Source organism: Cryptomeria japonica, chromosome 5 (assembly GCF_030272615.1).
Source record: "Cryptomeria japonica chromosome 5, Sugi_1.0, whole genome shotgun sequence".
Classification (NCBI taxonomy): domain Eukaryota; kingdom Viridiplantae; phylum Streptophyta; class Pinopsida; order Cupressales; family Cupressaceae; genus Cryptomeria; species Cryptomeria japonica.
In genome coordinates this window covers 402,417,139-402,434,807 of record NC_081409.1, presented here as the reverse complement: position 1 = coordinate 402,434,807, position 17,669 = coordinate 402,417,139, and the positions used below count along the sequence as shown (strand labels likewise).

The 17,669-nt window shown below is 33.3% G+C and overlaps 1 protein-coding gene across 1 annotated transcript; it reads left to right on the top strand.

Annotated features, from left to right (window-relative positions):
- The first annotated feature begins 15,626 nt into the window (after nucleotides 1-15,626).
- Nucleotides 15,627-16,085, top strand: LOC131076455 (secreted RxLR effector protein 161-like). Its single transcript, XM_058013640.2, has one exon. It carries the CDS (start codon nucleotides 15,627-15,629, stop codon nucleotides 16,083-16,085), a length of 459 nt encoding a protein of 152 aa, XP_057869623.2.
- Nucleotides 16,086-17,669: the final 1,584 nt, after the last annotated feature.

Sequence of the window (17,669 nt, the reverse complement as noted above, 5' to 3'; positions counted from 1 at the left end):
ATCAGATATTTTAGAGCAGTCAAGGGAATATACTATTGTCACTATGATATCCACTGTCAGAGTCAGCATGATAATACAAGGAATATAAAGAAGGAGCTCATAAAAAGTATCATGAAGGAAGATCCAAAAGGGTAGAAGACACATAAGGGTCTACATTTACTTATCACATATATTCTGAGGATCTTGAAAAAATGACCTAAGATAGCATAATATGTCACAAAAGGAAAAAGACAACAATCACTTTTCTCAAGTATGAGCAGTGCCAACCAAGTAGACTTTTAACACAAGAGTTTACACCTTAGAGCACAATAATATGTGTATATACAAAAGGCAAACTTATGTCTATCAAGGTACAGTCCCAGAAAAAAATGAAAGTTGTAGGCTAAAGACAGAATGCAATCCTTTTTAGGATAATCACCTTGAATAAAAGCTATTACACAGTGAAATGAACAGCCTTAATATCAAGAAAGTCAAAGACAATATCAATACTATTAAGAAGCTACAAGAAAACACATGCGAGAAGTTTTAGGTATAGGGTTGAAGATAGTAAAGAAGAATTACAAGAGCCTCAAACCTGCTAAAAGGGAACAAAGCATAACATATATAACATGAGTTCCAATATTCATTATGATAGCAACATTTCTTGGTTTGAACGAAATCTTTGGGTAGTATATAAAGACCAAATATCAGAAAAAGAGTGTAAATAGTGAGGATTTTTGTTGTCAAAACACAGTTATAGCAGGGTCCAATAACATCAAGCTCGATCCCTAATTAATAGTCAATAATATGAATACCATAAAAGGCAAAAGTGTTGAAAAATACAGTCTGAGTCATGCAATAAAAGGCATGAAAATGGGTTGCATGCACAAACCCTAATAGATGAATATCAAAGAAGCAAATATTTATGCAAGAGATAAATCTGCTTGAAGGAAATGGAGAAAAGATCTACATACCACAACCAAGGTCATGTTTTCATGTATCCATTTGAAGCCTTGTTCTAGTCCAGCTCTATCCAAATTTTCATGCATGGCGGCGGAATGAAAGCTTCTTCCAGAAGATAGAAAAAATGAAAGAATGCAAAATGCACAATGTTTTTAGGGTTCAAAATTAGTTTTTGATGCATGCCCTATTTTCACTTCAAAGGACCCTTTGTATTTTTCTTATAAAATAAATTCTTTTGCATGTAATGTTGGGCGAGGTCATGACTTTTAAGTCATAAGACCTAAGTAATTGTAAGCCTATATTTATAAGGGCAGTGAGCAAAGGCTTTTTTTTGTTTTAATCTCCTTTATTCATTATATTATAATTAATATATTTTAATTAAAGTTTATTCTTTAAAACTTTAATAAAAATATATTAAGTTATAATATCTAAAAAGGAGATTAAACTATTTTATAGTTTAATATTACTTTTATTAAGATTGATCCTTAATAATCTTAAATAAATTTATATTAAATTATAAAATAGTAATAAAAAGGGAAATAAAAATATTTTATTTTAACATTTAAAAGAAAATGAATTGTTTTATTTTAAATGTTAAAATAAAGTTATTTCTCTTAAAAAAGGATTAAAGGAAAGTTTTAAGGCATGTGAATTGCAGAGAGATATTTTTTCTTCAATAGCTATTTTTGGCAACGTACATGCAGTTTTTTTTTTCAACAACAAGGCAGGGTTTTCTTTTTCTCCAGGCTATATTTGGCAGTATCATGTCGATTTTTGTGAGGAAGAGATTGTTTTTTTTTTCAGATAGCTATTTTTAGCAGAGGTGGCAGTTCTATTTTCGGCAAAGGGAGTCTTTTCATGCACTATTAGTTGGAGACCTATTTTTTATGACAGGCTATTTTTAGCAGGATTAAACATGAGTTTTTTATGCTATTTTGGGAAAATCTGCCCAAGGTTTTTTCTCATGCAGGTTTTTCATATTAGGGTTTTTGAAGGAGATGTTCTTCATGCTATTTTTAGCTCACTATGTTTAGGAGCTTGATATCTATATATTATCTTCTTCTTTTTTCACCCTGGTTCTTTCTTTTTAGCTTAAACAGTTTAGCAAAAAAGCATTGTATCTCAGCATTTATCAGTTTTTCAGTTATTGTAATAGAGTTATTTCATTGAGTTTGCAATACAGAGTTAGTTTCCTTATCAGTATTTCTTTCTTTTTTCATTGTCAAGTGAGCAATTTTGATAGAGTTATTGTGATTCTTGCAATCCTTTACTCTATCTCATTTTTTCTTTGCAAAAGTATGATAATTTCACAATGAATTCAGGTTGTGGGTTGTGTTCACCTGGTTTTCAATTTCCTTGCATGTTGTGAAAAATCACTTTTCCTAAATGCAGAAGTTGGATAAATTCAAACCTTTTCACAAAATATTTATGAATTTGGTGATCTAGTTTATTTGTGAAGCGTATTTCGTTCTTCATTGTAGCTATCATAAATTTAGTACAGTAGGTAAAACTCCATCATCTTGGTGTATCACCTCCATAGGATAAGTTTTATTTCAGATGCAAGTCTTTTAACCATTTTCTCACAAAAAAATAAGTTGTAGGAGATTCATCAAGACGGGAAGTCGGCCTCATCTTCGAAGGTCTACTTTCAAGATAGGCAACTCACAGGCCTGAAAGTATTCCCATGTTTCACAGGATTGTTGGGTTTTACACTCAGCAAATCAGGCGTAATCCTTTGTGACAACAATTAAAATAAGAAACATAATGTGAACTGTTGTAGAAGAAGCATCTAACAAATGTTGATAATGCAATTCTCTTTGTAGCCTATATAATTTGTCATGCAAATTTTGCATACTTCATAATCATTTGATATATCATTGAAGTGTTTCAAACATCACAATATTTCACATCAACTCTTACATATTCACTAGTGATTTATCCTTCTATATATATATCTTCCACAACACCCCCAAAACATTAATTAGGTCATCTCAATAGGACCTACCAAATGAAACATTAGACCTAGAATAGGTTGGCTCCAAACATATGTCTCATCCACAAAATTAGGTTGTGGATCAACCCAAATATTGAGTTAGCTCCAAACACGTCATAACACATCCTTCAACACAATAGAATTGGTCAGGTTCAATCACATATGAAAGAACACATCCTGTCAGCTCAATTGTCAACAATGTGGTCAAAAGTGTTAGTTGTTTGCCTTCTTACCATTGAAGAGAAACCAAAAACATCATGCAAACTAAGATAAATACTTTGAAGACCATTTTAAATATTTCTACAATCTCCTCCTGAAGAGATAAATCACCAAATTTTGGTGCAAGATAAGTAATCCATTGCCCAAACAAAAATAGGGCAACCTAGACAAACTAGCACACTTCATCATAAAGAATATTGAGTTGCAAAGAACCAACACATCTGAAATTCACGTTGTCAATCCAATACACTATCCTTAACATATCTCTATAACTGCATAGTCATACTAATCAATGCGGTAGAATGTGAAGCATTCTAGTAATCCAACCGAGACATGATTCACTGTTAGATTGTGATTAGAGAACAAACACTTATAACTTTTGCTGCAAAAAATATTAAGACTTGAAAACTTGAGAATAGGCTCCTGAAACACTACAAATATTAAATCCTAAACCACAAAACCAAAATATGTAATATGGTAAAATGTGGAGCAATTTACCAACTCTCAAACATAGGGAAACACTTTATTTCAAGACTTAAATGTTTTTCTTTAAACAACAAGTATGAGCCTGAACTACCAAAATCACTCAACTAACTCCAGAATATGTAGTCACCAACAAACATAACTGCATACGTAGAAAACTATTACCATATACGTACCCATAATTCAAACTATCTTCTTTGTCTCTAACCAATTTGAAATGGTACAAGTGCTCTCAAATATCTGGCACAACACACATCAACTAATACATCAATGACCACCACATATATTTCATTCATCTCCTCAATGACAACACATATTTTTAGACATCAGGTTGACATCAACGACAAAACATATTGTGAACATGGTGATGTTGGAAACACATTGTCAATCTTTCACAAAATATTGTGGATCTTTATTGAAAATAAGATAATTATGATGACACAGATTAACTTTTTCTTCAAATAATTGTAAACCTCATAGTGATGCAAGTCATTATGATGCTTAAGGTCGATTGTCACTATCACATCATGATTACTTTAAAGGGCATAAGGTTGTGTTATGAAAAGGGTTTGTTTGACACAAATCAATATTGGACTAATAATATTTCTCAAGGTTTCTGAAGAAACATCCATATAGTGATCGCTCAAACTTAGAGAATCCACAATGAGAGGACAAATCTCCACTATAGTGTTTGTGTCTCACTTGTGTGGAAGAGGTGGCATATTAAAGGTAATTGCTAGAAAAAAATTGATGGTATTGAAAATTGTAGACACTTAAATTTGATTAACTAATTTAATCCAATTTAATCCCTTTGGTCACATATATTAATTGAATAATTAATATTATTTAATTGATTATTGCATCCCCTTTGACTAAACTAATTCAATTAATCAAGTCATGTCCAATTAATTAATTAATTAATCATATAGAATATTTTAGTTAATTAATTCCCCTACTCTTCTTCTATTAAATAAATAAAAAATTATGTATTTTATTTAATTCATGTCCCCTTTTTCCCCCTAGCCATTTTATTTGAATTAAATAATTCAAATAATTCATTTGGAGCACATTGATCCTAACTCTAACTCCCTTCTAACCCATTTCCTAAGCCTAACCCCATCAACTAACCTTGGTTTCTAACCAAACCTATCCTTTTAACCACCCTTGTCACATGTGTGCACATTCCCTATTTTTTAAATATTTGGAAAAGAATCAAATTGTTTGGGTGTTTCTCTCCCAAGTGGACATGTGTCTCTTGTTATACTTGTCATCTTGAAGCAATGACACTTGACCTTTGAGAGGAAATGTGTCATCTCTTACATTGCCACTTGTCCTCAAGTGGGACAAGTGGCACATTCCCGAGAATCCTCATTCCCTCATCCTTGCCTATTCAATCCCTCCATTTACCTTCATAAATCATCACCTTCATTCACATAGCATCATTACCACAGTCAATTTGAAATCACAACCCACATCCGTCTTGCATCCAACTCAGCTTAATTTGCATATTTCAACTATTATGGAGCATTTTCAAGCACCCTTGGAAGCATGAAATTGAGCACACATTAAAGCGAAGGACCATCAAATCGAAAGAATTTAGAGTTTTCTTTTCATTTATTGTTAATTGATCTAAATTTCCTATTTACAAGCGTCGTAATCATGAGTGTGGCTGATTTTTGTGTTACTTAGGTTGTTAGTTTTATATTTTCAATCATCTTTATTAGCTCACAATTTTCTGCATACAATTACCTTCTCCTTTTGTTATTGTTCAAAAACCTATTTCTCTCTTTTTTTAACTCCCTCAACTATTTGGATAAAAATGGGTAGAGACAAAGTGACAAGTAAACCACATTATTTTTATGAGGTACATATTGGTATTATTATTTAGACCCCCCAATCTATAAATCTGCCCAATCATTGAACATGAGAAAAGGTAATATTGGGTAGTGTTCATGTTGAAGTGACCAAGTACCTCATCGGGGCAGCAATTGGTTTATCCACTAAAGGAATGGAGATCAAATGTCTAAAGCGAAATAAAAATAATTTTCTTAAGGGTGAATATTTGCTAATAAATTTCAAAATAACTACAAGAGGGAAGACCTCCTCAGTAGGTGGTGTGAGGTATGTTACAATCTCATTAGATATTTCAATTTAGAGGGTTAATTTAAGTATGTTGACACATACCATTTCCCCCTTTTGTATCACCCTTGTGACAAATTATGTATAAGTTTCCTCTTATACATACCATCGTCTCTTGAAAAATCCTTGAAGAAAGTCTTGCCCAAAAAATTCACTATACTTTTACATGAGGGGTTAATTTTTTCCTGTATCACCATAGCCTCAATATTTCATTTAGTATAGCTAACACATCCTCTCATGTGTTCCAAATACCTATCCTAAGACATTAAAAAAAGAAAAAAGTATCAACGCTTCCACCAGTTATTCTATAGTTGTAGGGAAAGCTAAAAATATATTTGAAGTGGTTAAAGGTCCCCAAGCCTCTACAACTAGGAAAAGAAACTATTTTTGAGAAAGGAAAAAAATGTATTAAGTGAAAAGGGGAAGTAAATTGCCCACCTAAGCCCTAAAAAGAATCAAAGATTTTCTAGATTATCCACCCTCGTGAACAAGTTGAAATGCAAAAAATATATGAATGTTGTGGTTTCTAGTGCAGGGGAGGGTAGCCTATATACACCTAAAGACCTTGATAAGGATAACACTAAAGATGAAATGAGTGTAATTGATTATAAGGATAGTGAATTCCAAGAAATCTAAACTATGGATAACTTAAGCTTGAATTTTTCTATCAATATTACCAATACTAAAAATCTATACAAGACCTTTGTTGCTATGGAGAAACCAAATTGGATACCCATCCCAAAGATAATAAAATTAGTGAAGAAAAATAATACTCATAGAAAAAGTGGGGACAAATCTCATGAGAACGATGTTGAGGAACAACAACAAAAAAAAAAACTAAGGAAAAGGACCAAACATCTAGGAGAAAGGCAGTCCATGAAATAAATAAGAAATATGGTGCCCCTTGCATCGTCTACCACATCAAAAGAATAGATGGACCTCTTCTAATAGAGAATATGTGAACTAGATAATAAGCTAAGAAAGGAGAGCTTGAACTTCGCCACACATAGCTATAAGATTTTATTGGAGGATACCAAGACGATAACCAAAAATAATACTATTGAGGAGATCCTGGTGAAGACTCAATCTCACTAAGTGCCAAGCTCCATAAGATATTCAAAGAGAGGGAGGCAACTTCAAGCCTTCAATATTTAGTTGGGTTTCTTTGTATAGTAAGAAAAGTGAGCCACTACAATAGATAATCAAGTCCTTTGAGGACTCAAATTTCAACTCTCCACTCAAATAATCCCAAATATGTTTGTGACCTTCAAGTTTATCTACTTATTCACTAAACGTTTGTTTTACTATGCACAAAATTTATCCAAGTTCTTGAGACCTCTAAAACTAGACGGACCACGAAGATCTCCTAGACAATCTAAATAGATATTTATCTAGCTTATTTACTTATTAACTAAATGTGTCTTTTACTATGCACAAAATTTATCTGTTCCTAAGACTTCAAAAATCGAAAATACAAACCATAGAGATCTCCTGGATAATCTAACTAGATCTCTATCCAACATGTTTGCACAGTGCACAGATGACAACACAACACACTAGCAACTTGTATGAACAAAAAATATATATTATCATAGAAACATGTGAAATGATTTCTATAGCATTCTAATGCTTAGGAAGTTTAGTGAAATTTAACTAAATAGTGGATTGAAATGACAAGAAGTAAATAATAAATAGAACTAAAATAATAGAAATGACAAAGACAAAGTTAGAAATCACCAAATATGGCAAGGGAATTCACAGACCCTTTCAAATAGCTTCTTCAATTGCACCTACACACTAAAGACCAAAGATATGTGTTAGGTGGTTGTATAGGGGTTTTCCTCAGTCAATCCCTTGATTTAGTGTTCCCACATCCATAGCCAAACAAGACAAAGATATGGAAAATAAATGTGAAAAGACAAAATGAACAATATGATATCAAAATGATAAGACTATATGCTTAATAAAATCTCAAAGAATTACCACTCCTCAAGCACAAAATCCAAGCAGCATGTTGGTGCAATGAAGAAGCAACAACAACCTCTAAAGTGACAATGACTTCTTCATATGATAATAATGAATTTCTGAGATATCACCATAGCAAGGGGAAATGGTGGATAATGGAGTGCGCAAGGTCAAGTGAGAGTGTTGGTGTGAGTATGATAGTATTGAGTGTGCAAGAGTTTGTTCAAGAGTTGTAGAATGCAAGAAGATTGTGAATGTAGTTCAAAAATCTCGATTGGAGGTAAATTGAAGAGGTTTTGGCAAAGGTAAATGATTTGTAATGTCAATGGAAGAGGAATTACACTATTAAAGAGCGGCAAGTGTAACATCGTAATGGTTAGCACATTCATGGATGCTAGCATGTTGCCTGAATGTTTGTGTGGTGTGCATTTGTCTAGGAGAAAATCAAACCTAAAAATCAAGGAATTTAGGCATGTCGAGTATTAGGGGATGCATGGATATTAAGGATAAAGAGCATTAAATGTCTAAATTATAACTAAAGGGAAGGCATTTGAGATGTGAAATTTCATAGGATGCAATTTACAACATTACATTTTGTCCCCACTTTAACAAGAATATATGCGCAAGAAAGGATAAAAAACTAAATTAGAAAGAAGAGAGTCGAGAGTATTTTATCCAAGATGCAAAGGGGCTGCAAAATCTTATGTCCATGCAAATTATCCCCCAAGGAAGAGATTTGAGTCAATCCTACATTAAAATTGTTGAGTCGTATCACTATAAACATGTTAGTTATAGACAAACACGTTAGGCAAAATTAAAAAAAATAGACATCAAAAAGTGCTTAGACATAAAACGATGTTGATATGTATGGCTAGTAAGTTGTGTTATGCTAGGGTCCATACGATAATCCAACTGACCTATGACTGCTGCAAATTGTGTTGCAAGATAGTCACATAAAAGAGACATAGACATGTATATAAACAAGGTCCAGTACGATGCGTGCATACTAGATGATGATAAGATAGTTAAATGCAAACATATTTTGAAAATATATGATAGAAGTGAGAGATAAGAATGTTATAATATCATATTATATTCCCCCTTAAAAGGATTTATGTTATGCAAAGGACCACAAGTGATTCTAAGGAGAAGAGATATTGTGTCATGAAAACATAACGAGATGTATCCATAGAATGCTACCTTGCAACAAATAACACATAAAACCCACAACATCAACAAATAAATGCATAAAAGAGACACGAGGATCCTAGTTTTCGAGCTCAATGTATTCATATTAGTAGCATCTGTATATAAATGTGTATGAATTGTCATCATATCCCCAAATATTTTAGATCGTGAAGAAGGAGCACATGAAGGCAAAATAAAAATTTGGGTCAACATGGAAGAGGCCTAAATGTCTTGACACTTTGCAACATCCTTGAATGGCAAAAATTAAAGTACGAAAAAAATAAGAATGATGATACAAATTAAGGAAGTGTACGATGAATTTTCTCCCAAGTATCCAAGTACCTAAAAGGGTATCTTAGGTCTTCTAGGAGAGAGCACAAACATATACAAACAAGTACGTGGGAACGCAAACAAACATGCAAACTCTAATCTAAAGACACAAAGAGGCACTGCTCTATTCAATCACCTCCAACAAATCATTATTCTCCTCATAGTCTTGCTCATAAGAGGAAGGAGGTCAAGCTCATAGACGCACAATGGCTAAGGTAGTCCTAGGAAAATTTCTTATAACAAGGGCTAGGGATGAGACTGCCTCAATATTTCCATCCACTAGTTCATATGAGTTGAGTGTCACTAATCTTTTGAAGATGGTTGACAATGTTGGAATATCCTTTATAGAGTCAAACATACACTTCTTAAAAGAGGAGTGAGGTGACTCTATTGTGTTATGTCATTGATGTCAATACGATGGTTAGTTCCATTTGGGACAAATGGTTGAGTATTTTTCAGTTGTTCCCAAGTTGGGTGTTACTTCCGATTGTGCCATCTGTTTGATCGAATTTTCTTGTCTCTGGCAGAAGGATTTGCATAATTGTGTGCAGTGATTTTTGTCATTTGTATGTGTTGGCATTCGATTGGAATTTTTTTTGGTTCTTGGTTATAGTGTGTCATCTTAGGACATACCGTTTTTTTATGATATGAGTTATTCTTGTGTGCTATAGCATTTTTTTTCTTTGACCGTTCAGGGAATATTTTCCTAATATCGTATATCTCTGATTTGGGTGAATTGCATAGTTTAGTTAGCAGGTATTGCTCTAAAAATGTTCAAGTGTCGTGTATTGGGTTTTACCTGTTCACTGACTCAGCCCGAGGCATTTTTTATGAGAAAGTTTGATTTGTGTATGCTCTTTATTAATGAGATACAAAAACGCATTTGGATGTAATAAGTTTTTCTACCGATTTTTTTAATGGAGTATGTGTTTCAATATGTTATCATGTGGCGATTAAAAAAAAAAGGAATCTTGATAGTCCGTTTTTGTTTATTTGGATGGACGTTTTCTTTTGAAGGTGGTTTTTGAACTATCTTCACAGGCTTTGTCAGTATTGTCTGGACACTCGGGGGTAGATACAGAGATGCTAACAAGGTGTAACCATAGTTGAATGACTCTTGTTTTAGTATGTGAGGGATTAGAAGTTCATCAGTTTTTTTTTTTTTAAATGGTAGTATATGTGCGTAGCATGAAAATAATGAAATCTTGTATTCATTTTGTAGTGAGAAAGTCACTGTACAAGAACTATAATGAGTGATTTTGACTTTATCCTTTGAATATGGGAAATGCAAAAGGGTGTTTGTGAAGTGTGTTTCGAACTAAGTGAGTTTGATATTATTTCTTAGAAATATAGATGCCGTTTGTGTTGAGGTTAATGATGTCTATGAAAAGTTTTATAAAGGGGCATGAGTTGAGTATAGCATAAGGAGTACATGGTTTAGATTAAACAGTTTTTGACTGTGAAGTATTTTAGGCAATTTTGTAAGCTAAACCAAAGTGTAGTCTGTGCAAAGATAATCATCTTTAATTGAAGTTACATGTTGGACTTTGAAATTTTCAAATGAATTTAGCTTTAGTATAATTATGTGTCTATTGTTCGGAACTATGAAGAAGCTTTAGAATTTGGTAGTATACAGATATTGTAGTAAATCTACAACACAGTTTGAAGGGTTGTAAAATTTGATTCAACATGTAGTAGCACTTTAAGTGTATTATATGGTCTTTTGTCCTTTAAAATCTCAGAAATCTTGAGGTTGGTGCCTCTATTACACAAGGTTGTATCCTTTATGAGATGAGGTTGGTGTCTCTCTTGTATAGAGTTGGAGCTCTTTTTTAATCTCGGGCTGGAGTTCGTTCCGTTTATTGAAAGATTTCAAAGTCATGGTTTTTTACTCAAAAGGGTTTTCCACGTGATAATTTTTATGTCTCGATGTTTACGTGCTTAACTTCTTTCTTTCGTTAAAATAAATTAAATATATAAACTACTAATTCACCTACCCCGCCCCCCCCCCCCCCTCTCTGTAATTTTTGTTTTGATTTTCAATTGGTATCAGCGTCGGTCATCTTCTATTAAAGATTGAAAGCTTGAAGATTTGATCCTGATAAGTTAATATGAATCCTCTAGAAGGTCTAGCAACTAACAGAGCTCCCTTGTTTGATGGGTCAAACTATGCTTTTTGGAGTGTTCTTATGAAAACTTATATCATGTCTCCAGGATTTGATGTCTATATGAGTCTTGTCAATGGCTACACACCTCCTTCTAAACTACCCACAGATCCTGACGGAAAGAAAACCTTTGAGAATAATGTCAAAGCCATGAATGCCATTTTGTGTGGTTTGTCTGAATTTGAGTTTGTAAAAGTCATGCATTGTGACTCTACTCGGGCCATGTGAGAAAAACTGCAAAATGATTACGAAGGGGATGAGAAGGTTAAAAATCTAAGATTTAGACACATAGAATGTTGTTTGAAGGTCAAAAAATGCAAGAGGAGGAGAGCATAGCAACATATTTCTTAAGAGTTGATGAAGTAGTCAATTCCTTGAAAGGCTTGGGAGAGAAGCTAGATAATAAAGTTGTTGTTCCAAAAATCTTAAGATCGGTGCCCTTAAGATTTGATGCTAAAGTTTCAGTGATAGAAGAAATGTCTGAACTTGATAAGCTTACAGTTGATAAACTGCATAGGATCTTGATGGCTTATGAAGTCAGAACAAGTGTTGAAGCATCTTCAAAAAGAGAAACTACCTTCAAAGTATCGAAGAAGGCCAAAGAGAAAAGTCCTTCTTCCTGTGATAGTTCAGGGGAAGAAAGTGATGATGAGGAAGCCCATTTTGCAAGAAGATCTAGGAAGAGTTCTAATAAGTTTAAAAGAAATTTGTCTCTAACTTGTTTTAACTATGGAAAGGAAGGGCATTTTGCTTCAAAATATCCTTATGAGAAGGAGGAGGAGGAAAACAATTATGAAAATAATCATAAAAATAGCAAGAAGAAATTCTTGAATAAAGGGAAAAAGTTTCACCTTTCCAAAAGAAGTCTCTATTCAAAAGAAGAAAGCATCTCGTCAGAACCTAATGAAGGAGAATCTCTAAATGATCAAGTCCTTTTTATGGCTATAGAAGAAATTTTTTCTAAAAAAGATGAAGAATTTGAAGTAGATTTGGAACAAGAACTTATATCTACTCTCAATGAAATAAAGAAGCTTACAAAGAAGAAACAAAGTCTGAAAGTGCTCCTACAAGAAGAAATTAACAAGGTTTAAAAAAAGAAAGTTGCATTAGAGGTTGCTGAAAAACTTGTTGAAGATCTTAGAATGTAGATTGAAGAAGGTAAAAATATTGAAGAAGATCTCAGAAAACAACTCAAGGACAAGGAGGTTGTTTGTGAAAAACTTGAAAGTGAGGTTGTCTTATTGAGAAAGTTGGAAAAATCCTCACAACAGTTTAGTAATGAGAACACTTTTTCAAAATAGTACTATGACTTTGGATGGCCTCCTGAACTCTCAGAAGCAATCTCTTGATAAGAGTGGAGTTGGTCGTGATGAAGGTCAATGTTCTAAATCCTCTAGAGGTGATCAATGAAAGCCAAATGTTGGTTTTATTCCTAATAACCAAAATGGTAACTTCAAAAAAATTTGTAATGATACACAAGTTCATTTGACTAGATACAACAAGGCTTACTTTCATGGTTACTATTTTTCTTGCAACTATTTTTGTCACGAGGCTGTAAATTCAGAATATTTCCTAGAAAAAATTTTAGTTATGTGAATCAAAATCCTTTTGCTCCTCTAAGGAATTATAATTTTGGTTTTTGTAAGTGCAATAACCTTGGTATTCTGCAAAATTTTGAAAGAATGTTTTGACATATTCATCAAAGAAGGTGGATGCCAAAGAGAAAGAAAAGGAGAGTGTCAAAGTCTGTAGGAAAAAGGAGAAGCCAAATTCAAAAATGTCTTTAGTTGTGCAAACTGCAGTTTTAACACATTTGCTACATGTTGATAGTGGTTGTTCCAAGCACATGACTGGTGACAAGAACAAATTTCAGTTTCTTAGAAGAATGAATGGAGGTAAAGTCAGATTTGGAGGTAACTCTTCAACAAGAGTTGCAGGTATTGGTACTCTTGTCTTAAATAATGGAGAAAAAAAGGTTGAGAATGTCTTGTATGTTAAAGGTTTGAAACACAACTCGTTGAGTGACAATCAGTTATGTGATCAAGGTTATGATCTTGTTTTTAATTGAAACTACTATGGCATTAGTAAAAGTGGGAAACAAATTGCAAATGCAACTAGAGCAGCAAATAATTCATATATTCTTGATGATTCTAATGATGTAAAGTATTGTTTGCGTCAGCTAGATGAAACATGGTTGTGGCACATAAGACTTGGGCATATTGGTTTTGATAATCTGGTTCAAATCAGCAAGAAAGAAGCTATTAGAGACTTGCCAAAACTTGAAAAAACAGCAGATATTGTTTGCAAAGACTGTTAGATGGGTAAGAAAAATAGAACCAATTTTAAATCCAAAGACTTATCTAGCACTAAAGCACTTGAGTTAGTCCATATTGATTTATGTGGACCAACTAGGACAACAAGTTTACAAAGTGAAAAATATTGTATGTTGTTAATTAGTGATTTTTCTCACATGACTTGGGTTATCTTTTTGAAAGAGAAATCTGAAGCTTTACAAAAATTTAAATCTTTTAAGGTTTTAGTTGAGAATGGAAAGGATTTGAAAATAAAGTGTTTACATTTTGATAATGGTGGTGAATTCACTTCTAATGAGTATGTTAGTTTCTGTGAAAATAATGGGATTAAAAGATAGATTTCAACACCTAGAACACCTTGACAAAATGGTGTTGTTGAGAGGGAAAATAAAATAGTTCAAAAAATGGCTCGTAGCATGATGAATGAGGCCAAAGTGAGTAATTATTTTTGGACAGAGGTTGTTCATACAGCACTTTATATTCAGAACAGAGGTTTGTTGAGAGCTAAGCATAATAAAACTCCTTAGGAGCTATGGAAAGGTAAACCAGCAACTGTGAGTAATTTAAAAAAATTGGTAGCCTCTGTTTTATAAAAAGAGATGATGATAATCTAGGTAAATTTGATCCTAGATCAGATTATATCATCTTTTTTGTGTATTCATCTAAAAGTAAAGCTTATAGATGCTTTAATAAACGGCTGCATAAGATTGTAGAAAGTGTTAATGTTAAAGTTCATGAGCTTAATAACACTTGTGGTAAGAATGGAAATGGTGATAGCAATGTACTAAATGAGGAAACAGAAAGTGTTGTCCATCCTTCATCTTCGCATACACAAGTTGGGACAGCAAGTAGAAATGCACAAAGTAGTCCTAAGAATGCTCAATCAGGTGAAACAGATGCTTCTCCTTCATCCAGTTTGCAATTTGGGACAACGGGTACACATTCTGAAAATGAATCAGAGTGTGATCATGGTAAGACTTCTTCCAAGACTCCTTCTAAGTTTGTGCAAAGAAATCATCCTGTTGAACAGATTTTACCGGAAAATAGAACTAGAGCCACTAGAAGGAATGTTAACTATTTTGAAGATGAAGATGTTTCATTACTTTCCATGTTTGAACCTAACTATTTTGAAGAAGCGGTTGAAGATAAGCACTAGATTTCTGCTATGAAAGAAGAGCTTGAATAGATTCAAAAAAGTGATACATGGGAGCATGTGCCAAGATCCAAAAATAAGAATGTCATAGGCATGAAATGGGTTTGCAGAAACAAACTAAATGAGGAAGGTCAAGTGGTAAGTAATAAAGCATGTTTGGTGTGTAAAGGGTATGCACAGGTAGAAGGTGTAGATTATGATAAGACCTTTGCTCTTGTAGCATGTCTTGAAGCTATTAGACTTTTTCTTTCTTTTGCTTCCTATAAAGGGTTTAAGGTGTGTCAAATGGACGTCAAATTTTCTTTTCTTAATGGATATTTAAGTGAGGAATTTTATGTTGAATAGCTTGATGGATTTATTTTGACTCACAAACTCGATTATGTCTATGAACTAAAAAAGGCATTATATGGCCTTAAACAAGTTCCACAAGCTTGGTATGACAGATTGGATAAGTACTTGTAGCAACAAGGTTTTAGGAAAGGAGTAGCAGACAACAACCTATTTTTGTAAAGGAAGAAGGTAACAACATTTTAGTTGTTGTTTATGTAGACGATCTATTTTTTGGTTGTGATTGTATAGACATGTGCAAAGACTTTGCTACAAACATGAAATGGGAATTCAAAATGTCTATGTTGGGTGAGTTGTCTTACTTTTTGGGACTTCAAATTCAGCAGTCATCAGAAGGTATTTTTATCTCTCAAACAAAGTATATTAGAGAGATGTTAAAAAGATTTAGAATGGAAGGTAGTAATCTTGTAAGTACCCCTATGGTAACAGGATATAAATTGAGTGTTAATGATGAATCTCCTAATGTCAATCAAACATATTACATGTCTATGGTAGGCAATTTATTATATGTTACAGCTACTAGACCTGATATTATGCAGGCAGTTGGTTATGTTGTAAGGTTTCAGGCTTTTCTTAAAGAAACACATGTACAAGCAGTGAAGAGGATTTTCAAGTATCATAAGGGTACAATGAGTTTTGGTTTATGGTATCCTAGATGTCAATATTTTACACTAACAACCTACACTAGTGTAGATTGGGGAGGCTCACTAGATGATAGAAAGAGAACGAGTGGAGGTGCTTTGTTTGTTGGTGGTTGTCTTGTTTCTTGGCTTAACAAAAAGCAGGCTTCTATTTCATTATCCACAACTAAAGCAGAGTATATTGCAGTTGTATCATGTTGTATTTAGATTGTTTGGATGAAACACACATTGCAAGACTTTAAGGTTGAGTATGTTAAACCTATTTCTATTTTATGTGATAATATGAGTGCTATTGATATTTTTAAAAATCTAGTTTTGCACTCTCATACTAAGCATATTGCCATTAAATATCATTATTTGCGGGAACAAGTTGCTAATCAAATTGTCAAGATGGAATTTGTGTGTTCTAAAAAATAGGTAGCTAATATTTTTACCAAGCTTCTTGCCAAAGAGACTTTTGATTTCTTAAGACAGAAGCTTGGAGTGATTTCACCATGATTTCACTTCATCATTGATTCACAGGTTCGATTTAGGGGGAGTTCTTCACGATTCATTTTATTTCAGTAATTGATGTCAAAGGGGGAGCAGTGTGACAAAAAGAGTTTCATGTCATTGATAAGGGGAGTTTTATTACCATCAATGATAGAGGGAGATTGTTGTGTTATGTCATTGATGTCAATATGATAGTTAGTTCCGTTTGGGACAAATGGTTCAGTATTTTTCAATTGTGCCCAGGTTGGGCATTACTTCCGGTTGCGCCATCTATTTGATAGAATTTTCTTGTCTCTGGCAGAAGGATTTGTAGAATTATGTGCAGCGATTACTGTCATTTGTATGATCTGGCATTCGATTGGAATGTTTTTTGGTTCTCGGTTACACTAGGTCATCTCAAGACAGACCTTTTTTTTATGATATGAGTTATTCTTGTGTGTTGTAGCGATTTTATTTCTTTTTCTCTGACCGTTCAGGGAATCTTTGCCTAATATTGTATATCTCTTATTTGGGTGATTCGCACAGTTTAGTTAGTAGGTGTTTCTTTGGAAATGCTCGAGTGTCGTGTATTGGGTTTTACCTGTTCGTTGACTGAGCCAGAGGCATTTTTTATGAGAAATTTTGGTCTATGTATGCGCTTTATTGGTGAGATACAAAAGTTCATTTAGATATAATAATTTTTACTATCATTTTTTTTTTTAATGGAGTATGTGTTTCAATCTGTGCTCATGTGGCAATAAAAAAAAATGAATCTTGATAGTCCATTTTTTTTTCTTTGGATGGACGTTTTCTTTCAAAGGTGGTTTTCAAACTATCTTCACAAGCTTTGTTAGTATTGTCTGGACACTCAAGGGTAGATACAGAGATGCTAACGGGGTGTAACCATAGTTGAATTACTGTCATTTTAGTATGTGAGGGATTAGAAGTTCATCGATTTAAAAAAAAAAAAAATTGGGTATTCTGTGTGCGTAGGGTGAAAATAATGAAAGCTTGTATTCATTTTCTAGTGAGAAATTCGTTGTGAAAGAATTATAATGTGTGATTTTGACTTTATCCTTTGAATATGGGAAATGTGAAAGGGTGTGTGTGAAGTGTGTTTCAAACTGAGTGACTTCGATATTATTTCTTAGAAATATGGATACAGTTCGTGTTGAGGTTAATGATGTATATGAAAAAGTTTATAAAGGGGCATGAGTTGAGTATAGCGTAAGGAGTACATGGTTTGGATTAAACATTTTTTGACTATAAAGCATTTTCGGCAATTTTGTAAGCTAAACCAAAGTGTAGTTTGTGTAGAGA